This window comes from Hyperolius riggenbachi, chromosome 7 (assembly GCF_040937935.1).
Source record: "Hyperolius riggenbachi isolate aHypRig1 chromosome 7, aHypRig1.pri, whole genome shotgun sequence".
NCBI classification, from domain to species: domain Eukaryota; kingdom Metazoa; phylum Chordata; class Amphibia; order Anura; family Hyperoliidae; genus Hyperolius; species Hyperolius riggenbachi.
In genome coordinates this window covers 181,951,464-181,977,234 of record NC_090652.1, presented here as the reverse complement: position 1 = coordinate 181,977,234, position 25,771 = coordinate 181,951,464, and the positions used below count along the sequence as shown (strand labels likewise).

General features: G+C 47.5%; 1 protein-coding gene across 3 annotated transcripts in view; it reads left to right on the top strand.

Moving 5' to 3' along the window:
* Nucleotides 1-25,771, top strand: part of MFSD6 (major facilitator superfamily domain containing 6) — a 538,131-nt gene that overhangs the window by 444,356 nt on the left and 68,004 nt on the right. For all 3 annotated transcript variants that reach the window (XM_068244933.1, XM_068244934.1, XM_068244935.1), the window contains one exon: nucleotides 17,407-17,687. In XM_068244933.1, the coding sequence (XP_068101034.1) occupies nucleotides 17,407-17,687 (281 nt within the window). The remainder of the gene's footprint in view (nucleotides 1-17,406; nucleotides 17,688-25,771) is intronic.

Here is a 25,771-nt window from a genome sequence, read left to right as displayed (position 1 = left end):
GGGTGGGATCTACTCCGAGCTGCGTCAGATTAGTGTGCAGGATGTCAGGGCAGATCGTGTTGAACGCTGAGCTAAAATCCAGGAACAGAATCCTAGCGTAGGAGGCAGGGTTGTCCAGGTGCTCGGTGATGTATGCCAGGCTGGCATTGATGGCGTCCTCCACGGATCTGTTTGCCCTATAAGCAAATTGGAGCTGGTCGAGGTGGGCGTCCGTGCACCTCTTCAGGTGGGCAAGGACCAGCCGCTCAAGGAGCTTCATAATGTTGGAAGTTAGGGCCACTGGTCGGAAGTTGTTGTGCTCAGTGCTGCCGGGTTTTTTGGGGACTGGTACAATTGCGGACCGCTTAAAACAGGAGGGGACTGTGCCGTCCGATAAAGAACGCTCGAATAAGGAGGTGAGCACAGGGGCTAACTGATCGGCACAGGTTCTCAGGCAGTTCGACGACACTCCATCTGGGCCAGAAGACTTCCTGGGATTCATCTTCCGGAGGTGCCGGAGTACCTCTAATTCGTGAACAGCAACAGGAGCCAGGGCGCCAAGTTCACCCGCAGGGGGGGGGGGGTCCCCTTAGCCATGGCTGTTTGGTCCTCGTGCTGGTTAGGTTGTTGCTCGAACCTGCAGTAGAACTCATTGAGTTCCTCCGCCAGCCTGAGACTCGGGGTCGCAGACTGAGGTACGGGTTTGAAGTTCGTGGCTGCTCTCAGGCCCTTCCATACCTCCCGTGTATTGTTTGATTGGAGACAGAGCCCCAGCTTATCGGAGTAGGCCCTCTTTGCTAATCGCAGTTCTCTTTTCAGGGCGTACTTGGCATCTCTGTATTTCTCAGGGGAGCCAGACCTGTGCGCTTCCTCCTTGCGTTTCCGAAGTCGGCGGAGCTTGTCATTAAACCAAGGCTTGTTGTTGGGGAAGACCCTGAAGGTCTTGGATGGAATACACGCCTCTTCGCAGAAGCTAATGTAGGAGGTGACATTCTCAGCCCATTCCTCGAGGGAAGGTGCCTCCAGGGTCGACCAGTCGGTGGTATCAAAGCAAGCTTGGAGTTCCAGTTTTGCCTCTGCTGTCCATTTTTTGATGGTTTTGACTGTGGGCTTAGAGGTCTCCAGGAGCCTCCTGTAAGTGGGAATCAGGTGGATTGTGTTATGGTCGGAGTTACCCAGGGGGGCTCCTTGGATGGCCTTGTATGCGTTCTTATGGACCGTGTAACAGTAGTCCAGGGTGTTACCGTTCCTGGTGGGGCAGGTTATGTGCTGCTTGTAGCGGGGCATCTCATGTCGTAGGTTCGCCTTGTTAAAGTCGCCCAGGATGATGAAGAGGGCCTCAGGGAAGGATGTTTCCAACTGCGAGATACAGTCACTGAGGGCTTGCAGTGCAGACTTGGAGCATGCGTCGGGAGGGATGTAGACCCCAACAAGGACAAGGGAAGAGAACTCCCTGGGGGAGTACTGAGACCTGCAGTTTATGGCCAGAAACTCAACATCTGGGGTGCAGGTCTTGAGAGTGGTGATGTTGGAGCACCAGGAGGTGTTGCTGTAGATGCAGATACCCCCTCCTCTCGTTTTCCCAGAGAGGGCCACGTCACGGTCTGCTCTTAGGAGGTTGTAGCCAGGCACGTGTAGAGAGCTGTCAGGGATGCTGTCGCTCAGCCAGGTCTCAGTGAAACAGAGAACAGGGGTGTTCTTGCTGATCTGGGGTTTGCTGCCGAGTAGGAGGAGTAGCTCGTCCAGTTTGTTGGGGAGTGAGCAGACATTTGCAAGTAGGGTGGCAGGGACGGGAGTGCGTAGTCCTTTTCTTTTTAGTCGGACCTGGGCCCCTGCCCTCCTACCTCTGTGGTGGCGTTTGTTCTGTGCTCGCTTGGAGACGAGGTATTCGATGTGGGCGGTGACAGCATCCCACAAGGGGGAGCCCCATGGAGGCCTGGGGCTATCCAGGGGTTCCCATTTAAGAAGGGCCTCTCTGGATAGGGTGGCAAAATTTTGTGACTGTTCTGTGCCCATGGTACAAGTGCCTCAGTAGGAGGTGGTATTTGGGTTTAGAGCAGAGGGTGGCATGGGCTGCAGCAGAGTCGGAAGACTGGTGGAGGATCACGGGGAGCGGGGCAACGAGCACATCCGGGACAAGTGGTGGGTCACAAGGAGCTGTGCAGGGTCACAGGGAGCGGTGCAGGGTCAGACTGCGGCAGTGCAGAGTCAGACTGCGGCCTGACTTGACACCAGGCACAGCACAGTATATGGTCCAATGCAGTATATGGTCCAGGAAGGTGTTGTGGAGCAGACAGCACCGCGCAGTATAGGGCCCAAGTAGGTGGTGTTTAGCAGGCAGCACAGTGTGAATGGCCCCGGTGGACGGTATGGAGGCACAAATCGATGGTATGGAGCGGGCAGCACAGTATGTTGCACGAAAGATGGTATGGAACGGGCAGCACGGCACAGTATATGAGACAGTAGATGGTATGGGGCAGGCAGCACCGAACCGTAGATGGTGTGGTAGGTGGCATACAGTACAGGCCCGCTAGAGTCCGAGGTGCAGCGGCATACAGTACAGGCCCAAAAGTGGCCTGAGGTGCAGTGGCATATAGTACAGGCCCCAAAGTGTCTGAGGTGCAGAGGCGTACAGTACAGGCACACTAGTGTTCTGGGGGGTGCAGGCACAGTAGTGGTCTCAGGTGCAGTGATACAGTACAGGCCCAGTAGTGGTCTGAAATGCAGGTGACATGCAGCACAGGCGCGATAGAGTTCTGAGGGGCAGGTGCCCTACAGTGCAGGCATACAGTATGGGCACAGTGGGACTTCAGGGTGCAGTAGTATACAGTACAGGCATGGGTGGAAAGCTGGGGTGCAGAGTGGCAGACATAAAAGCACAGCAAGTGATGGTGATGGCAAGTGATGGTACACCCATGAAAAAGTTTGTAGCTCACTGTTTCAGGATGCAGAATGCAGATCCAGAGTGCAGCACACCAGGTCCAGAGTGCCGCTCGCCCTTCCTGAACGCAGGCCTGTTATCCTGCTGGGTGCTGGGTTGATGTTGCTGGCCAGAGGAGCCGGTCTGCTGAGGCTGGCTGGAGCCAGAGGGACAGCGCTGGACTGGTGGTAGAGGAGGAATGCTGCCAGCCGGCGACTTTACTTCTGGGGCGTGGGGCCTGGTGTCCACGTGCTTGCGGCCGTCTTGCCTTCCAGGAGCCGAGAGGTGGCAGCAGAGGAGCCCCGCAGACTGCAGAGGAGAGGCGGCAGGAGGAGACCATCTGCTGCGGAGGTGGGGAGGCGGCAGGGAGCCCAGAGAAGCAGAGCCGAAACTGCCACCAGCCGCTGGGAACAGTGAGGCGGCAGGAGCCCGATAGCGGTGGCAGCCAGGGGTCCGGGGCGGAGACGACGTAGCAGGATCTTTCCTTCAATTTCAGGAACAGATCATTCTGGACCTCCTGTATCCATGAGGTGCCAGCCCCCCCCCCCCCCCCCCCCCCCCCCCCCCGATGCAACTAGCCGACTGCATGGAAGGTACCACGAGCAGGTACACTATTAGAACCTAGGGAACTCCAGACACAGGAGTAGGCACACACTCAGTGGTATTTTGCGCATTGTCCCAGGGGGAGGAGAGGTAAGCTTGAAAACCAAACAAACAGGTAAGCATAAAAGTCGGAAGAAGGATCGGTTTCCATGCTTGATATTGCTGATCTGTCCTGGGTTGGCGATATAAGACGGCATGTTTGAATTTCCCTTGAGTGTGGACACCCCCGGTTTATATGTGATTTACTTTGGGCCTATGATGATACTTTAATGCCACACAGAGTCATCTCTATTGGCAGGCATATTGCTGTATACTACAGGCATAATGCTGTATACTAAAGTTCTGAGGCCCAGTCACATAAGTTGGTGGCTCACCCTGAGTGCAGGGTGGCACGGGGTGTCTCTCTCCTGAGGTTATCACTGCCATTGATGTGGAGGAAGATCTGCCATTGATGTGGAGCAAGGTATCTTTGCCGTTTATTTTTCCTTTCAGCCCAGAGTGCATTACCCGTATACCCAATATAAGGAGTATAGCAGAAACTCCTAATACTCACCATACATGTAATGATTGCAGAGACCCTAAAATGCCAGGACAGACTCCACAAATTACCCCATTTTGGAAAGAGGACACCCTAAAGTATTATGTGAGGAGTAGTCTGGAAATCAAATGCCGCAAAATGACCTGTGAAATCCTAGACTACTCCTCATGGTTTAGGGCCCCTAAAATGCCAGGGCAGTATAGGAACCCCACAAATGACCCCATTTTAGAAAGAAGACACCCCAAGGTATTCTGTTAGGACTATGGTGAGTTCATAGAAGATTTTATTTTTTGTCACAAGTTAGCGGAAAGTGACACTTTGTGAAAAAAAAACAATAAAAATCAATTTCCGCTAGCTTGTGACAAAAAATAAAATCTTCTATGAACTCACCGTACTCCTTGGGGTGTCTTCTTTTTAAAATGGTGTCATTTGTGGGGTTCCTATACTGCCCTGGCATTTTAGGTAGGACCTAATTGTAAGCACCCCTGTAAAGCCTAAAGGTGCTCATTGGACTTTGGACCCCTTAGCGCAGTTAGGCTGCAAAAAAATGCCACACATGTGGTATTGCCGTACTCAGGAGAAGTAGTATAATGGGTTTTGGGGTGTATTTTTACACATACCCATGCTGGGTGGGAGAAATACCTCTGTAAATGACAATCTTTTGATTTTTTTTACACACAATTGTCCATTTACAGAGTTATTTCTCCCACCCAGCATGGGTATGTTTAAAAATACACCCCAAAACACATTATACTACTTCTCCTGAGTACGACGATATCACATGTGTGGCACTTTTTTGCACCCTAACTGTGCTAAGGGGCCCAAAGTCCAATAAGTACCTTTAGGATTTCACAGGTCATTTTGCGGCATTTGATTTCCAGACTACTCCTCACGGTTTAGGGCCCCTAAAATGCCAGGGCAGTATAGGAACCCCACAAATGACCCCATTTTAGAAAGAAGACACCCCAAGGTATTCTGTTAGGACTATGGTGAGTTCATAGAAGATTTTTTTTTTGTCACAAGTTAGCGGAAAGTGACACTTTGTGAAAAAAAAACAATACAAATCAATTTCCGCTAACTTGTGACAAAAAATAAAATCTTCTATGAACTTACCATACTCCTAACGGAATACCTTTGGGTGTCTTCTTTCTAAAATGGGGTCATTTGTGGGGTTCCTATACTGCCCTGGCATTTTAGGGGCCCTAAACCGTGAGGAGTAGTCTTGAAACCAAATGTCGCAAAATGACCTGTGAAATCCTAAAGGTACTCATTGGACTTTGGGCCCCTTAGCGCAGTTAGGGTGCAAAAAAGTGCCACACGTAGTATTGCCGTACTCGGGAGAAGTAGTATAATGTGTTTTGGGGTGTATTTTTACACATACCCATGCTGAGTGGGAGAAAGATCTCTGTAAATGGACAATTGTGTGTAAAAAAAAAATCAAAAAATTGTCATTTACAGAGATATTTCTCCCACCCAGCATGGGTATGTGTAAAAATACACCCTAAAACACATTATACTACTTCTCCTGAGTACAGCAATACCACATGTGTGGCATTTTTTTGCAGCCTAACTGCGCTAAGGGGTCCAAAGTCCAATGAGCACCTTTAGGCTTTACAGGGGTGCTTACAATTAGGCACCCCACGAAATGCCAGGACAGTAAACACACCCCACAAATGACCCCATTTTGGAAAGTAGACACTTCAAGGTATTCAGAGAGGGGCATGGTGAGTCCGTGGCAGATTTCATTTTTTTTTTGTCGCAAGTTAGAAGAAATGGAAACTTTTTTTTTTTTGTCACAAAGTGTCATTTTCCGCTAACTTGTGACAAAAAATAATATATTCTATGAACTCACTAAGCCTCTCAGTGAATACTTTGGGATGTCTTCTTTCCAAAATGGGTTCATTTGGGGGGGTATTTATACTATCCTGGAATTCTAGCCCCTCATGAAACATGTCAGGTGGTCAGAAAAGTCAGAGATGCTTGAAATGGGAAAATTCACTTTTTGCACCATAGTTTGTAAACGCTATAACTTTTACCCAAACCAATAAATATAGGCTGAATGGGTTTTTTTTTTATCAAAAACATGTTTGTCCACATTTTTCGTGCTGCATGTATACAGAAATTTTACTTTATTTGAAAAATGTCAGCACAGAAAGTTAAAAAAATCATTTTTTGGACAAAATTCATGTCTTTTTTGATGAATATAATAAAAAGTAAAAATCGTAGCAGCAATCAAATAGCACCAAAAGAAAGCTTTATTAGTGACAAGAAAAGGAGCCAAAATTCATTTAGGTGGTAGGTTGTATGAGCGAGCAATAAACCGTGAAAGCTGCAGTGGTCTGAATGGAAAAAAAGGGTCTGGTCCTTAAGGGGGGTAAAGCCCACGGTCCTCAAGTGGTTAAAAAGGAAATAAATATGGCAGCCTCCATATACATTTTACTTCAGGTTCTCTTTAAAGGACAACTGAAGCAGGAGACTTATGGAGACTGCCATATGTATTTCCTTTAAAGCAATACCGTACAAGTGAACAGAGGCGCCAGCAGGATAAAAGATACTAAAAAGCTTAAATTTCCTCAGGAGGTGGTGGTGGACTTGCCTCCCCGAAGTAGACAGGATACCATCAATTTTTATGACAACAGGTTTATTTATATACTCCAAAACAAACAGTGCAACGCGTTTCACGGGTATATTCCTGCTTCCTCAGGCAATAAACAGATAGGAGTACACAGTACAGTCTCAAGGTTACGATAAGCGCCTCTGTGGCACAGAGGCGCTTATCATGAGCTTGAGACTGTACTGTGTACTCCTATCTGTTTGTTGCATGAGGAAGCAGGAATATACCCATGAAACGCGTTGCACTGTTTGTTTTGGAGTATATAAATAAACCTGTTGTCATAAAAACTGACGGTATCCTGTCTACTTCGGAGAGGCAAGTCCACCACCACCTCCTGAGGAATTTTAAGCTTTTTAGTATCTTTTATCCTGATCAAGCATGAAACATATCAGGCATTTCTGGCATTATTGTCAGATCTGACAAGATAAGCTGCATACTTGTTTCTGGTGTTATCCATACACTACTGCAGCCCAATAGATCAGTAGGGCTGCCAGGCAACTGCTATTGTTTAAAGTGACTGTGAACAGTTCACACTTCTCACACACCTTAAATAGGCCTATAATTCTCCAGACCTGGAAGCTGGTACCAGACTCCTGCAGGTACACCACTCCTGCAACCACTTACTGAAAACAAAAAAAACGGAGACAGCACTCACGAAGCTTCAAAGGTAATCTGTATTCAGGTCATACAGTTTACAGAGCATGTAGAGCACACAACATGTTTCGGGCATAGCCCTTCCTCAGGTGTCTCACACCTGAGGAATGGCTATGCCCGAAACATGTTGTGTGCTCTGCAGGCTCTGTAAACTGTATGACCTGAATACAGATCACCTTTGAAGCTTCGTGAGTGCCGTCTCTGTTTTTTTGTTTTCGCTATTGTTTAAAGGGACTCTGAGCACCTCTCATGGGCATGCTTTTAAGACTCCGACCAGTACTGAAAAGTAACCTCCCTGGCGTTCTATTAAGATCGCCAGGGCGGCTGCGGGAGGGTTTTTTTTATGAAAAAAAAACTATTACATGCAGCCAACTGAAAGTTGGCTGCATGAAAGCCCACTAGAGGGCGCTGTGACGTATGCGCAGTCACCCACCAATTCCTGTTCCCTTTGCTGCAGTTTACCATAAAGCCTCAGACCCTGAGGGAATCCTGAAGACAGTCAGAACTGCAGGCAAAGTAACCTTTTTGGATTGGTTGGTGAGTCCACACACAGTCCAATTTTGATTGTATATACAATCGATACAATCTGTGCTCTCATATAGAGGCCAGGTCGCTGCCACCAATCCGCAATAAAAGTGTGCGAATGCGCTAATTCTAACTCTAGCTAAATCCTGTAGGAAAAAGGGTTAATTAGACAACCTTTCTAGAGATAGCAAAACTAACAATATTTAATATCAAAACAGTTATGGTAACATGTTTCTCTGAAGATGTGAATTCTTTTGGCGGAGATTTGTTTCAGAACAGCACTTAGACGAACGATTTTTAAATCGTTTATTTAAAGAAATAATGCAGAACAAAATATAGCAATAGAAACAAATGGATACAGCAATAATAAGGGTTCAATATGAAAATAATAGCTGATTACAGTCTGAGCAGTTTGTCAAGTTACCGTGTCCTTTGTGGTATGAAGACCACCAGAAGATTTAAAATCCAGTTATGGAAAGTTCTGTGGAATCGATAAGTCTTGTAATAATGCCAATTCCTTTGATGGTATCGGAAGGCTGGACAAAAGACTGTCCTCTCTGCCCAGCATTGTTGGTTTTAACTCTTCCTCTGCCAGAGGGCGGAGTTGTAAAAGGAGATGGGTGTTGTATACCTTCTCCCGCCCTTTGTCATGACAAGCAGAAAGAATAGGAAATAACTGGGATGATCATAGCTCGGCAACAGCCGACCAAAACCTGCAGCGAGTGACACGGGCGCGCTTCTAGCGTTCTCTGTGTCACACAGATACCAAACATGTGCATCTTGGGGTATCCCGAGGCAAATCACACTGTTGCTTGTTTTCGGATAATGGTAGGAACGTTCTGATTGGTTCTACCACACACAAATCATTACTAATTATGGTCTGCTAATTTTGTAATGGCTAGCCTCGACCGAAAACTGATTAATTTAGTAAAATGTCTGAATGACTTATTCCTTCATATCCAGGTGAATCAAAAGTCATTCTCTCTAACCCTCCAACTCCCCTCAGGCTAGATGCAGGAATGTGAATGGGTCCTAATGAGTTTACGACCCGGCCTGTTTGTCCAGGCCTAGCTAGTATCGCCTTTGAAGAAGATTTGTGTGCTATGTGAATGCTCTGGTTTTAGGGTTTTATTGGGCATCTTCAGGAAGTGTAAACAAGCACTCACATTCCCCATTGTAGGGCTGGTGAGCTGGAAGAACACTCATTTTCTAAAAGCAGGCTAATGCATTTAAAGGGGCTCTCCAGATCATAGTTTGAGCACCTTTACATGCGCTTGCAGCAATGGCGTTCGCGGAATCGTGACACCTCCCCCCGAACTCGTTGCGGTGGGGTTAGGCATTCCCACAATGCCTTGTACTGAGCAACTTATTCCTTTGGTGTTGTAGGGTTCACCACAGTGAGAAAGGCCGTCTGCGTTTTGGTGGCGACTCCCAGCCTTATGCTGGATGGTGAAATCGTACTGCTGTAGCGCCAGGCTCCAACGTAGGAGTTTCCCGTTGCTACCCGCAGTGCGATTCAGCCAGTTAAGGGGGTTGTGGTCAGTGATGACTGTAAAGGACCGTCCATAAAGGTACGATTGTAACTTCTGGAGGGCCCACACAATCGCCAGGCACTCTTTCTCAGTTGTAGCGTACGCTACTTCCCTGGGGAGTAACTTTCGGCTCAGGTAGACGACAGGGTGTTCGTTTCCGGTCGCATCCACCTGGCTGAGAACGGCCCCTAGACCAAAGTCAGAGGCATCAGTCTGCACTATAAACCGACGGCTTAAGTCTGGGGCTTGAAGGATGGGAGCGCTAGCCAGCGCCTCCTTCAAGGCCCGAAAGGCCTCTTCGCAGTGTGGGGTCCACTGGACAGTTTGGGGTTGTTTTTTACCCGTTGCGTCAGTCAGGGGTTTGGCCAGGGTACTATAGTTGGGAACAAACTTCCTATAGTATCCTGCCGTCCCCAGGAACGCCTGCACCTGTTTCTTGGTGACAGGTCTCGGCCATGACAGGATGGCGTCGATCTTTCCTGTCTCAGGCCTCAGTTGCTGACTTCCTACTTGGTGTCCAAGGTACTGTACCTCGGTCATGCCAATTTGACATTTGCTGGGTTTTACAGTCAGATTGGCAGTGGACAGTTTCTCTAATACTTGCGCTAGGTGGTCAAGGTGGTCCTCCCAGGTTGGGCTGAATACGGCGATATCATCCAGATATGCAAACGCAAAACCATGCATCCCTTCCAGCAGGTCATTCATAGCCCGCTGAAAGGTGGCTGGAGCATTCTTCATACCAAAAGGCATCACAGTAAATTCATAGAGGCCAAAGGGTGTGATGAACGCCGATTTCTCTTGTGCGTCAGGCGCGAGGGGAATCTGCCAGTATCCACGGCTCAAATCCATGATTGTTAGGTAGCTGGCAGAGGCCAGCTGATCTAACAGTTCATCGATTCGAGGCATGGGATACGCATCGGTTGTGGTGATGTCATTCAGTCTCCTGTAGTCAACACAGAACCGCATGGTCTTGTCCTTCTTGGGAACAAGGACGACCGGGGCAGCCCATGGACTCGAGGTTTTCTGTATGACTCCTAACTGCAGCATCTCCTCAATCTTATGCTTCATCTGTGCCTGCACCTCCGGAGAGGTCCGATAGGGGAATTGCCTTATGGGCGCGTGGGTCCCCGTATCTACCCTGTGGACTGCTAAAGAGGTTTGCCCAGTGGTTCCCGAGAATGTGTGCCTATAGGTTTTTAGCACTTTTCCCAGCTGGGCTTACTGGGAGTGCGAAAGATGGGGGTTGACATGCAAGTCGTCGGCCACTTCTCGTATGCCCACTAGCAAGTCTGGCAGTGGATCGGCCTCTCCCTGTTCTAACTGTCTGCACACCACTAGCACATATTGGGTTCGGTCCTCATGGGCTTTTAGCATGTTCACAGTTTCTGTGGAATCGATAAGTCTTGTAATAATGCCAATTCCTTTGATGGTATCGCAAGGCTGGACAAAAGACTGTCCTCTCTGTCCAGCATTGTTGGTTTTAACTCTTCCTCTGCCAGAGGGCGGAGTTGTAAAAGGAGATGGGTGTTGTATACCTTCTCCCGCCCTTTGTCATGACAAGCAGAAAGAATAGGAAATAACTGGGATGATCATAGCTCGGCAACAGCCGACCAAAACCTGCAGCGAGTGACACGGGCGCACTTCTAGCGTTCTCTGTGTCACACAGATACCAAACATGTGCATCTTGGGGTATCCCGAGGCAAATCACACTGTTGCTTGTTTTCGGATAATGGTAGGAACGTTCTGATTGGTTCTACCACACACAAATCATTACTAATTATGGTCTGCTAATTTTGTAATGGCTAGCCTCGACAGAAAACTGATTAATTTAGTAAAATGTCTGAATAACTTATTCCTTCATATCCAGGTGAATCAAAAGTCATTCTGTCTAACCCTCTAACTCCCCTCAGGCTAGATGCAGGAATGTGAATGGGTCCTAATGAGTTTACGACCCGGCCTGTTTGTCCAGGCCTAGCTAGTATCACCTTTGAAGAAGATTTGTGTGCTATGTGAATGCTCTGGTTTTAGGGTTTTATTGGGGATCTTCAGGAAGTGTAAACAAGCACTCACATTCCCCATTGCAGGGCTGGTGAGCTGGAAGAACACTCATTTTCTAAAAGCAGGCTAATGCATTTAAAGGGGCTCTCCAGATCATAGTTTGAGCACCTTTACATGCGCTTGCCGCAATGGCGTTCGCGGAATCGTGACAGGCGCTCCCGACGTGTACTTCTGATCGTAACAAGGAAGGCCGCAATGAGCGGGCTTCCTTGTTTCGCTGAGCGGAGTGACGTCATGGACGTCAGCCGCCTCCGATCCAGCCGTTAGCGCTGGCCGGAACTGTTTGTTCCAGCTGCGCTGGGATCGGGCGGCTGGGGGGACCCTCTTTCGCCGCTGCACGTGGCGGATCGCCGCGTTGCGGCGGCGATCAGGTAGCACACGCGGCTGGCAAAGTGCCGGCTGCTTGTGCACCTTTTTATTTCATCAAAATCGGCCCAGCAGGGCCTGAGCTACACCCTCCGGCGGTAATGGACGAGCTGAGCTCGTCCATACCGCTAAGGAGGTTAAAGATGCATACCTTTCTGTAGCTTGTCCTCTCCTCTTTCATTTGATGCCTGAATTGCCATTCTACACCAAATAGTTTTGTTCGATTTAAGTTTAAAAATCGCGGCTGCCATCTTGGCTATGTTATAACTTCTGGGTTACCCCTGTCTTCTCAGTTGGAGAAGTGAAGCAGGAAGAGGAAGTGACCTGCATGGCCATTGCAAGAGGCTCCTACAGAGGGGTCATAGCACGACTTTGTTGGAAGTCGTCTATCTTAACCTCCTGAGCGATATGCCCGACACAGTGTCGGGCAAGGAAAATTTGCTGAAAGCGGTATGCCCGACACAGTGTCGGGCATGCCGCTCAGGGGGTGTCCATAGCTACAGGAGCCCCACTGTAGAAGTTAACTAAGTGCAGGGGCTCCTGTACACTATCTGCGGCATTAGACACGTAAGGCATAGTGCCCCTCACCCCCCCTAATGCCCCCTGATGCAGCCGCTGCCCTGCTAGATACATACCGAGCGTCGTTCCAGTGAGCACCCCATCTGTCTTCACAGCTCCGCATATCTTCCGCGGAGGATCGGGAATTAAGTCATGTGACGTCTCACTAATGCTGCAGATAGCGTACAGAAGCACCTGCACCTAGCTAACTTATACTGGGGGGCACCTATCCTATACTGGGGCGCACCTATCTATCCTATACTGGGGGCACTTATCTAACTTATACTGGGAGACACCTATCCTATACTGGGGGACACCTATCGATCCTATACTGGGCGACACCTATCTATCCTATACTGGGGGGCACCTATCTAGCATATACTGGGGGGCACCTAGCTATCCTATACTGGGGCACCTATCCTATACTGGGGGCACCTATCTATCCTATACTGGGGGGCACCTATCTATCCTATACTGGGGGGCACCTATCTATCCTATACTGGGGGGGCACCTATCTAGCCTGTACTGGGGGGGCACCTATCTAGCCTGTACTGGGGGGGCACCTATCTAGCCTGTGCTGGGGGGGCACCTATCTAGCCTATAGTGGGGGGCACCTATCTAGCCTATAGTGGAGGGCACCTATCTAGCCTATACTGGGGGGCACCTATCTAGCCTAAACTGGAGGGCACCTATCTAGCCTGTACTGGGGGACACCTGCACCTAACTAACCTATCCTGGGGGACACTTGTACCTAATTAACCTATCCTGGGGGACACCTGTACCTAACTAGCCTATCCTAGGGGACATCTGCACCTAAGTAGCCTATCCTGGGGGACACCTGCACCTAACTAGTCTATCCCGGGGGACACCTGTACCTAACTAGCCTATCCTGGGGGACACCTGCACCTAACTAGCCCTACACTTACCTAGCATATACTGGGGGCACCTAGACCTGGCTACCTACCTACAATAATCTGCGGGGGATTCCAAAGACAGATGGGCACAACGCAGTGGGTGGCACAGGACAGGTAATGTATAAATGCACACACGGGAGTACATTTTTACATTGAGGGGGCAGCGACGAGGCAACGGGCGCAGCCGATTCCTGAGCGATTTCAGGTTGAATTTTTTTAGGGAATCAGCCTGTGTAGTATGGGCAGCCAACTGATCTCTCTCTAATCAGATTTGATTAGATAAAGATCTGTCTCTTGGTCGAATCTGCCCATCATCTCTATTGTATTAGTGCAGGTTGAGCAGCTGCAGCTTGAAAGCATAAATGATCAGAGATTTTAGGGAGTAATTTTGAAATTTAGTTTAGATTTTGTGTTTCAAGCTATTATTGGACTCAAAATGTTTACTAGACCCTTGCTTTACACATTTTGTTAAGTCACAGGAAAAAAGGTTATGAAAATTATTTGGATCATATTTTGCACAGAAATCTAGCAGAACCTGAACACCAAGGAGGTTAAAGGCATGCCCATGAGAGGTGCTCGGAGTCCCTTTAAAAGTAAATTAATATGGCAGCCTCTATATTCTTCTCTCTTCAGTTGTCCTTTAACCACTTAAGGACCGCAGGCTTACACCCCCCTAGTGACCAGGCTATATTTTACAAAGTAGGCCACTGCAGCTTTAAGGGCTTGCTGCAGGGCCGTACAACTCAGCATAAAATTGAACCCCCCCCCCCCCTTTCCGCCCACCAACAGAGCTTTCTGTTGGTGGGCTCTGATCGCTGCCGGACTGTTTTTTTTTTTTTTTATTTGCTTATACATTTTTTTAAATGTACCTATTGATTTTTTTTTCACCCAACCTCCCTCCCTCCCCCCGCCAGCCAATGACAGTGATTGTTACATAGTTACATAGTTATTTTAGTTGAAAAAAGACATACGTCCATCGAGTTCAACCAGTATAAAGTACAACATCAGCCTGCTCCCTCACATATCCCTGTTTGATCCAGAGGAAGGCGAAAAAACCCTTACAAGGCATGGTCCAATTTGCCCCAAAAGGGAAAAATTCCTTCCCGACTCCAGATGGCAATCAGATAAAATCCCTGGATCAACATCATTAGGCATTACCTAGTAATTGTAGCCATGGATGCGTTTCAAAGCAAGGAAAGCATCTAAGCCCCTTTTAAATGCCGGTATAGAGTTTGCCATAACGACTTCCTGTGGCAATGCATTCCACATCTTAATCACTCTTACTGTAAAGAACCCTTTCCTAAATAAATGGCTAAAACGTTTTTCCTCCATGCGCAGATCATGTCCTCTAGTTCTTTGAGAAGGCCTAGGGACAAAAAGCTCATCCGCCAAGCTATTATATTGCCCTCTGATGTATTTATACATGTTAATTAGATCCCCTCTAAGGCGTCTTTTCTCTAGACTAAATAAACCCAGTTTATCTAACCTTTCTTGGTAAGTGAGACCTTCCATCCCACGTATCAATTTTGTTGCTCGTCTCTGCATCTGCTCTAAAACTGCAATATCTTTTTTGTAATGTGGTGCCCAGAACTGAATTCCATATTCAAGATGTGGCCTTACTAGAGAGTTAAACAGGGGCAATATTATGCTAGCATCTCGAGTTTTTATTTCCCTTTTAATGCATCCCAAGATTTTGTTAGCTTTAGCTGCAGCGGCTTGGCATTGAGTACGATTATTTAACTTGTTGTCGATGAGTACTCCTAAGTCCTTTTCCAAGTTTGATGTCCCCAACTGTATCCCATATATTTTGTATGGTGCTAGACCATTGGTATGATCAAAATGCATGACTTTACATTTTTCAACATTGAATTTCATCTGCCATGTATGTGCCCATATAGCCATCCTATCCAGATCCTGTTGCAATATGACACTCTCTTCCTGAGAGTTGATGATTCTGCACAATTTTGTATCATCTGCAAAAATAGTAACATTGCTCACTACTGCATCTACTAGGTCATTAATAAATAAATTGAAGAGCACTGGACCCAGAACAGACCCCTGTGGTACCCCACTGCTAACAGTCTCCCATTTTGAGTACGATCCATTGACCACAACTCTTTGTTTTCTGTCCATTAGCCAGTACCCTATCCATGCACACAGACTCTTCCCCAGTCCTTGCATCCTCAACTTTTGCACCAGACTTCTGTGGGGAACAGTGTCGAAGGCCTTTGCAAAGTCCAAGTATATCACATCTACAGCATTCCCAATATCCATATTAGCATTCACTACCTCATAAAAGCTGAGCATGTTAGTCAAACAGGACCTGTCTTTAGTAAACCCATGTTGATACTGAGAAATAAGATTATTTTCTACTATGAAGTCATGTATAGTATCTCTTAGTAACCCCTCAAATAGTTTGCATACAACTGATGTTAAGCTTACAGGTCTATAATTTCCTGGATCTGATTTTTTGCCCTTCTTAAAGGGACTCCGAGCTCATCTAAAAAATGAAAATTGTACTCACCTGAGGCTTTCTCCAGCCCAGTGCTGGTCGGGAGGTCCCACGACGGCGTCCTGGCTCCTCTCCTAGGCCCCGCTCCGGAATGGCTGGCCGGCGGCAGCCCGGGCGACACTTGGCCGAGTGTCGGGCTTCTTCTTCCGCGTATGACGCGGCTGACATCACACGCTGGCCGCCTCGCGTCATCACGGCGGCCAGCGTGAAAGTACTACGCCGGCCGACACTGACACTTGCTGCTAGGTATCAGATGAACCACAATGCACAAGCCACCAGATATCGCAGCAGCAAAAACACAATTTACAAACAACAAGCCTGTCACAGGCTTTAGCCTATGACAGCAGATCGCTCCTGAGCCTTCCAGGGGGACAGCCGTGTTACACGGCTGTTCCCAGTACAGCGCTGCCATTGATCGCAGTGCTGTACCATGTAAATAGACAGCAAAGTTTCACCATCTGACAGTCTCCTAGCGGCGATCACCGCTGGGAGACGAGCGGAGCTCTGTCATTCAAGTGGGGATCGTGCGCACCGATGTGCGCGCATCCCTGTTTGAATGACAGACCTCCGCTGCAAATCTCCGCCCCAGGACTTCACGCCAATTGGCGTTGAGTGGTCCTGGGGCTGCCGCCGCGTTCACACCAATTGGCGTGGAGCGGTCGGCAAGAAGCTAAATTAGACCTCAACTCTTGCAGAGGACAGAAGGAAAACAGAGAGAAATCCACCCTGCCTGTTCAGTAAGCCAGCACGTATTCAGCAGGAGACCTTAGGCAAGTCTCCCTAACACTGCTACTGCCTATAGAGCGCGTCCTAGTGGCTGCAGCTCTGGCGCTTTGAGTCCACCAGGAGAAAAGCGCTATATAAGTGTTTGTCTTTGTATGTATTTAGAGAGTTTAGCCTGTCTAATTCCACCTCATCTGTGACTAATCACAACTGAAATTTAACCTCTCAGCTGTGTCAGCACAGGAATCTCAGCAGCCTCAGCCGAGTAGCTAACTGTAAGGAGTGCTAATGCATGAGATAAATAAGGAGAGATCGTTATTTAACTAAGGGGAGACAAATCATGAGTTAAAGTGGACCTGAACTCTTGCACAGGACAGAAGGAAAACATAGAGAAATGCACTCTGTATGTATTTAGAGAGTTAAGCCTGTCCAATGCCCCCTCATTTGTGTCATTATCACAAGTTGTAATTTGATCTCTCCCGTGTCACCTGACTGCCACAGAAGGTAAGCTTATGTGAAAGCACAAGATGTTAACAATATGTCTGCTTCAATGTAAGCATGAAGTAGAAGCATTTCAGATTTACTTCAGAATGTGTATCCGCTGTAACAAAGAATTTTTTTTAAAGTTTATTATGCTGTTGCATATCTTTTAATAATGATTTGAATCACACATTGGAGATTTCAGTTTTTGAGTTGTTTCGGACTCAGGGTTTGCTATTTTGGTGTATTAGCCTGCCAAACCTACACTATTGTACTTCCGTGTATGTTTATCTATAGTTTGTACACTGTTTATTACAATCATAAATACTTTTTATTACATAGACACAATTTATACACAATTTACTTTTGTGCCTATTTGCATAATAGTCTAGGTTTAAAATGTGTGTTGTTTTCAACTGTTTTATTGCAGATGCATCAATGCTGGCAGAAAGAATTCCAGTTCCATCCAGCCCTGTCCCCATAGCAACAATTAACCTGGTATCACAGCAGTCAGAGAATATCATGCCATCTGTTCAGGTCATGTTTTCACCTAAAAAAACAAAACACCAAGAAGATCAAGAAGACATCAATAAACCAGCATGGGGCATAAGCTCCTCTCCATGGGTCACACTTGCATATGCCTTTTATCAAATAAAAGAGATGGTGTCTCTTTACAAAACCAAACAAATGACACAGAGTCAGCCCTTCCAGGTAATGTCTGCATGTACTAAAGAAGTAAACAGTGATAATTAAATAAACTTTGTCATGTTATAAAAATCACTATATTTTTCAATTTTACTTGGTAAATGCTGCTTTTTATTAATTTAAGTTGTAAAAAAAAAACAAGTTATTTAAACACAGGTTTGTAAAAAATAAAGATCAAATCTATGACGTTTCAAAAATGTTTCTGGATTTCAAGGATTTTGATGTAAAGTAATGCTTTAATTTGTTCAATGTAGATTTAAGATTGGGAATTGCATTCAGAGCTATAACATGGAGGGGAGTATCTATTTACACAACTTGTCATTATTTGATTATTTTTCCGGAAATGCCTTGGAGATTATATAAATCAGTGTAATGCTAGGTACACACGATGCAATTTCTGTCAGCTCGATTATTTCCAACTTGTCCGATTTGATTTTTTTGAACAATTTTTCCTTGAATGGAATGGAAAATCGATCCAAAATCAGATTGGACATGTTGGAAATAATCGATCTGACAGTAAATCTGTCAGAAAATTGCATCATGTGTACCTAACATTATATTAGTGAATACAGCCTGCCTACTTAACCCTTTCCATACCAGCAGTCACTGGTCCCTTAACCACTTGAGGACCGCAGACTTTTCACCCCTTAAGGACCAGACACTTTTTTTCCATTCAGACCACTTCAGCTTTAACGGTTTATTGCTCGGTCATACAACCTACTATCTAAATGAATTTTACCTCCTTTTCTTGTCACTAATACAGCTTTCTTGTGGTTCTATTTGATTGCTGCTGTGATTTTTAGTTTTTATTATATTCATCAAAAAAAGACATGAATTTTGTCAAAAAAATGATTTTTTTAACTTTCTCAATTATGGTGAGTTCATAGAATATTTTATTTTGTGTCACAATTTAGCAGAAATTGATTTTTATTGTTTTTTTCACAAAGTGTCATTTTCCTCTAACTTGTGACACAAAATAAAATCTTCTATGAACTCACCATACTCCTAACGGAATACCTTGGATGTCTTCTTTCTAAAATGGGGTCATTTGTGGGGTTCCTATACTGCCCTGGCATTTTAGGGGCCCAAAACCAGGAGGAGCAGTCTGGAAACCAAATGTCTCAAAATGACATGTGAAATCCTAAAGGTACTTATTGGACTTTGGGCCCCTTAGCGCAGTTAGGGTGCAAAAAAGTGCCACACATGTGGTATCGCTGTACTCGGGAGAAGTAGTATAATGTGTTTTGGGGTGTATTTTTACACATACCCATGCTGGGTGGGAGAAATACAGAAGAGGGAAACCGAGAGCCCAATATAGTGTAGTAAGTACTGCAAAAATGGATATATGTAAAGAGTACAATGTATATACTCACAAGACAGGGTTACCTCCAGGCAACCACTGTATAGGCAGGTGAGGAGATTATCCTGTCCCCACTCAGGAATAAGAAGTCGCTCTCTGTAGACAGGAAAAAAGGGGTATCCCCCTCCACCAAGGGTGGATAATTAATATTATGTAGAAAAAACAGAGGCGCCAGCAGGATAAAATCAGGTAATAAACGTTTAAAAGTGCTTTGGAGGCAGCGATGGACTTACCTCCTGTAAGCAGACACTATAAACTGTCAGTTCAAATCTAAATAAATTTTATTGGCATACTCCAAGGGAGTCGCTGGGTGGAAGAAATGTCTCTGTAAATGGACAATTGTGTGTAAAAAAAATCAAAAAATTGTCATTTACAGAGATATTTCTCCCACCCAGCATGGGTAAATGTAAAAATACGCCACAAAACACATTATGCTACTTCTCCTGAGTAGAGGTGTCGCGAACCTCCGATTTTTGGTATGCGAACCGGGTTCGTGAACTTCCGCGGAAGGTTCGGTTCGCGGAAAAGTTTGCGAACCGCAATAGACTTCAATGGGGAGGCAAACTTTGAAAAATAGAAAAAATTATGCTGGCCACAAAAGTGATGGAAAAGATGTTTCAAGGGGTCTAACACCTGGAGAGGGGCATGGTGGAGTGGGATACATGCCAAAAGTCCCGGGAAAAAATCTGGATGTGATGCAAAACAGCGTTTTAAGGGCAGAAATCACATTGAATGCTAAATTGCAGGCCTAACGTGCTTTCAAACATTTTGCATGTGTATACATCAATCTGGGAGTGTAATTAGAGTACTGCTTCACACTGACACACCAAACTCACTGTGTAACGCACCACAAATAGCTGTTTGTATAGTGACCGCCGTGCTGGACTGGTGCGCACCATGGCGAGATTGCTCTTCCTCACTCAGTGATGTCAGGTAATGTGTGACTTCCTTCCCAACTTTCCATGGCATTATTAAAAAGCTTACGTTTTGTTTTTAAATTACATTTTCTACTTGCTGTGTACTTGTTCAGTACCGCTACAATGAGAATCCTGTGGAGGCGGGCAAGTCTGCCATTGTGACCCCGGGTAATGGCCGGAGAATGAGGGGTTTGAATCCGGTGTGGAGCCTGAGCAACGGCTACCACTACACATCCAAGGAGGGCAGCGGGCAGGCATGCACGCCCGCCCGCCCCGAGGTAGTGACCAAAAATAACAATACAGGAGGAGGACTTTCGAGGCCCTGCTCTGTATTTGAAATGAATGTACTTTAAAGAGACTCCGTAACAAAAATTGCATCCTGTTTTTTATCATCCTACAAATTCCAAAAGCTATTCTAATGTGTTCTAGCTTACTGCAGCACTTTCTGCTATGACAGTCTCTGTAATAAATCAATGTATCTTTCCCCTGTCAGACTTGTCGGCCTGTGTCTGGAAGGCTGCCAAGTTCTTCAGTGTTGTGGTTCTGATATAAACTCCCCCTTCCAGGCCCCTCTATGCACACTGCCTGTGTATTCTTTAGATTAGAGCAGCTTCTCTCTTCTCTCTTATCTTTTACAAGCTGGATAAATCGTCCTCTGAGCTGGCTTGGCTTTCACATACTGAAGAATTACAGACAAGGGCAAAGCTGTTTGCAGGAAGAAAAGAGCAGTCTGAAACTTCAGTGCATGAAAACAGGGGGAAAGAAACACACAAATGATCTCTTGAGATTCAAAAGGAAGGCTGTATACAGCCTGCTTGTGTATGGATGTATTTTCTATGTGTGGACATACTGTACATCAACCTACTTCCTGTTTTGGTGGCCATTTTGTTTGTTTATAAACAAACTTTTCAAAACTGTTTTTAACCACTTTTAATGCGGTGAGGAGCGGCGAAATTGTGTCAGAGGGTAATAGGAGATGTCCCCTAACGCACTGGTATGTTTACTTTTGTGCAATTTTAACAGTTCAGATTCTCTTTAAATCCTTGAACGAGAACCAGTTATGGTGGGCAAAGATGACACCACATTCCTTTCACGAGAATCATATGGAGGCGGGCAAGTCTGCCATTTGTGACCCCGGGTAATGGCCGGGGAATGAGGGATGGAATCCGTTGTGGAGCCTGAGAAACGGCTACCACTACACATCCACGGAGGGCAGCAGGCACTACCGCTCCGAGGTAGTGACCAAAAATAATACAAGAGGCGGACTTTCGAGGCCCTGCTGTGTATTTGAAATGAATTAACTTTAAATCCTTTAACGGGAATCCGTTATGGAGGGCAAGTCTGCCATTGTCACCGCGGGGAATGAAGGTTGGATTGCGGCCCGAAGTGGGAGCCTGCTGAGACCCATGCTGTAGCTGCCCTGACCGTGCTTTGCAGACCAGGCATCTGTGGTCAGATGGACCCATGAGCCAGCGGAAGACAAATCAAGTCGAAAGCATTTGCCAAGAATGTTTAACGGAGGGTTTTTGCCCTTTTTTTAACTTTTTTGAAAATGATAGATGGTTGTATTTTTAAATTGTTTGAAAGTTTAGATGGTTGTATTTTTAAATTGTTTGAAAGTTTAGATGGTTGTATTTTTAAATTGTTTGAAAGTTTAGATGGTTGTTTTTTTAAATTGTTTAAAAGTGTAGCCATTCTTCCTCCCCCCAGCCACGAACAATACCATGGGAACGTGGAGCAGCAGAAGCCCCCTGTGACGGCTGCCGCGGTTGTTCTCTGCGGCATGTCTTTTGAGGGGTGCTGCTTTTCCTCAGATGTTCTTGCCATAGCTGTTTGTGCCTTCTCTCCAGGTGCCTTCGTAAAGCACTTGTCCTGACTCCCTACGTGACAGTTGGCCTTTCCATGGCTCAATTTTTGCTGGCAGAGACACTAGATGGCTTAGCTCCGATCTGGGACACACACGTTAAAAAATTTCCAAATCGCTGAGCCCCCCTGGGCTGATGGCGCTACGGTGGCATCAGCAGCTGACGTTGAAGGGCATGTTGGCTGTCTGGCCATAGCGGGCGATACATGGCGCCGGACACTGCCCCCAGCTGTTTCTGAGGACGAGCTCCCTCTTGTATTGCGTTCCGGAGTTGGAGCCTGATCAACGGCTACCACCACACATCCAGGCAAGGAGGGAGGCAGGCAGGCATGCACGGCCGCCCCGAGGTAGTGACCAAAAATAACAATACAGGACTCAGGAGGACCTTTTGCGGCCCTAATTGAAATGAATTAACTTTAAATCCTTTAACGGGAATCCGTTATGGAGGGCAAGTCTGCCATTGTCACCGCGGGGAATGAAGGTTGGATTGCGGCCCGAAGTGGGGGCCTGCTGAGACCCATGCTGTAGCTGCCAAGTCGAAAGCATTTGCCAAGAATGTTTGACGGAGGGCAAGTTTTTTTGCCCTTTTTTTAAATTGTTTGAAAATGATAGATGGTTGTATTTTTAAATTGTTTAAAAGTGTATCCATTCTGCCAGGTATAATGTGCAGTCACAGATGCAGTGAAAGGTATGCAGTGACTGCAAACAGCCGTTTGTGTAGTGACGGGCGTGCTGGACTAGTGCGCACCATGACGAGAGTGCAGGTGATGGTGGCTTTTCAGCCCATATGCTCGCCCGGCTGATGTAGCTGAATGACAGAACAGTGACTGTCCAGCTGATCAAATTTGGTCTGAAACACAATGAAACAACGACCTTATTATCTTTGGTGTGCCACCCCCACCCGAGACACTCATATAGCCGGCGGTCATTGCTTCATTGTGATACGCAAGCCCCTTCACCGCGGCAAGGTAATGATCACGAAGGGGGATGGGCACATGTACACGCACCAGAAAAATTAGTGTAGCGGCCGCTGCTAGCAGCGGCCTTAAAAATTCAGGAATCTGCCTAGAGTCCTGGACCCTGTTGGTGGTGGCGGAGAAGGCAGTCAAGCGGCCTGCAGGCAGAGATGCTGTGTGTGGGGACTGACTTAGTCTTCGGTCGTGCAGTAGCCCTCCGTGATCCATTCCTCATTCATTTTGATAAAGGTCAGGTACTGAACACTGTCGTGACTTAGGCGACTTCTCTTCTCAGTAACTATGCCTCCAGCTGCACTGAAGGTCCTTTCTGACAGGACGCTTGCGGCAGGGCAAGAGAGAAGTTGTATGGCAAATTGGGACAGCTCTGGCCATAGGTCAAGCCTGCGCAACCAGTAGTCCAAGGGTTCATCGTCGCTTTTCGCAGAGTCTACATCCACACTCAAGGCCAGGTAGTCAGCTACCTGCCGCTCCAGGCGTTGTTTGAGGGTGGATCCGGAAGGATTATGGCGAGGAGTTGGACAAAAGAACGTCTGCATGTCCGACATCACCCTAAGATCGCTGGAGCGTCCTGTCCTTGCCTGCGTGGAGTTGGGAGGAGGAGGGTTACTGCCAGTGGTACCTTGATTGCGTTGTGCATCCACATCACCCTTAAATGCATTGTAAAGCATCATCGACAGCTTGTTCTGAAAGTGCTGTATCCTTTCCGCCTTTTGTTGAGTTGGTAACAGGTCGGCCACTTTGTGCCTGTACCGAGGGTCTAGTAGCGTGGCCACCCAGTACAGGTCATTCGTCTTGAGTTTTTTGATACGTGGATCCCTCAACAGGCTGGACAACATGAAAGAGGACATCTGCACAAAGCTGGATGCAGACATACTTTCCATCTCCTCTTGCTCTTCCTCAGTGATGGGACGCAACTCCTCTTCCTCCCCCCAGCCACGAACAATACCACGTGAACGTGGAGCAGCAGAAGCCCCCTGTGATGGCTGCCGCGGTTGTTCTCCTTCCACCACCTCTTCCTCCTCCACAGAAACACCTTCCTCATCATCACCATCATCAGAGTCAGACTCCTCTCCTTCCCCACACGACTCCTCTTCTTCCTCCTCCCCCCCCCCCCCCCCCTGTGCTGCCGCCGGTGTGGTGGAAACTTCGGGTTCGGGTGTAAATGGATCCCACGACTCCTGCTGCCGTAACTCTTCTTGTTCACGCTCCTCCACAGCTGTATCCACCACTCTACGCACGGCACGCTCCAGGAAGTAGGCGTTAGGGGATCAAGTCGCTGATGGTGCCCTCATCGCGACTCACCAGTTTGGTCACCTCCTCAAAGGGCTCCATGACCCTGCATGCATTTCGCATCAGTGTCCAGTTGTTGGGCCAGAACATCCCCATCCTCCCAGATTGTGTCCTTGTACTGTAATTATACAGGTACTGGGTGACGGCTGTTTCCTGGTCTAGCAGGCGAGAGAACATCAGCAGGGTGGAATTCCAGCGAGTCGGGCTATCGCAAATCAGGCGTCTCACCGGCAAGTTCATTCTACGCTGAATCTCCGCAAAGCGTGCCATGGCCTTGTAAGAGCGCCTGAAATGCCCACACAACTTCCTGGCCTGCTTCAGGACGTCCTCTAAGCCTGAGTACTTGGACACAAATCTTTGCACGACCAGATTAAGCACATGTGCCATGCAGGGTATGTGTGTCAGCTTTCCCAAATTCAACGGAGCAATGAGATTGCTGCCGTTGTCACACACCACGTTGCCGATCTCAAGCTTGTGCGGGGTCAGCCATTGCTCCACCTGTTTGTTAAGAGCAGCCAGCAGAGCTGCTCCAGTGTGACTCTCCGCTTTCAGGCAAGACATGTCTAACACTGCATGACACCGTCGCACCTGGCATGCACCATAGGCCCTGGGGTGCTGGGGCTGTGTAGCTGGAGAGGAGATGGCGGCACCAGCCAAGGAGGAGGAGGAGGATGACGACAGCGAAGCGGTGATAGCAGGTGGAGAGGAGGTGGCTGGAGGCCTGCCTGCAAGCCGTGGAGGTGTGACAAGTCAGTCCTCTGCGCAGCCACGTACTCCCTGCTTGCTGCCATCGGTCACCAGATTGACCCAATGGCTGTGTATGTAATGTAGTTGCCCTGCCCGTGCTTGGCAGACCAGGCATCTGTGGTCAGGTGGACCCTTGACCCAACACTGTGTGCCAGAGATGACACCACTTGCCTCTCAACTGCACGGTAGAGTTTGGGTATGGCCTTTTGTGAAAAATAATTGCGGCCTGGTATCTTCCACTGCGGTGTACCAATGGCCACAAACTTACGAAAAGCCTCAGAATCCACCAGCTTGTATGGTAATAGCTGGCGAGCTAATAGTTCCGCCACGCCAGCTGTCAGGCGCCGGGCAAGAGGGTGACTGGCAGACATTTGCTTCTTCCGCTCAAATACTTCCTTCACGGACAGCTGGGTACTGCTGTGGGCAGAGGAGAAGGAACCGCTGAAGGGAAGAGGCGGTGTGGAGGAGGGTGGCTGTGAAGGTGCAAGGGAGAAAGTGGATGAAGACGATGCACCTGAAGGAGGAAGAGGAGAAGGAGGGTGGCTTGTCTTTTGAGGGGTGCTGCTTTTCCTCAGGTGTTCTTGCCATAGCTGTTTGTGCCTTTTCTCCAGGTGCCTTCGTAAGGCACTTGTCCCTACGTGAGAGTTGGCCTTTCCACGACTCAATTTTTGCTGGCAGAGAGAATAGATGGCTTTGCTCCAATCTGAGACACACACGTTAAAAAATTTCCAAACCGCTGAGCCCCCCCTGGGGTGATGGCGCTACGGTGGCATCAGCAGCTGACGTTGAATGGCATGTTGGCTGTCTGGCCATAGCTGGCGATACATGGCGCCGGACCCGGCCCCTAGCTGTTTCTGAGGACGAGCTCCCTCTGCTTCTATCATGGAGTCGTCTCCTCCTAGTCCTCTCTGACTCCTCCTCTGAACTGTCCCCCT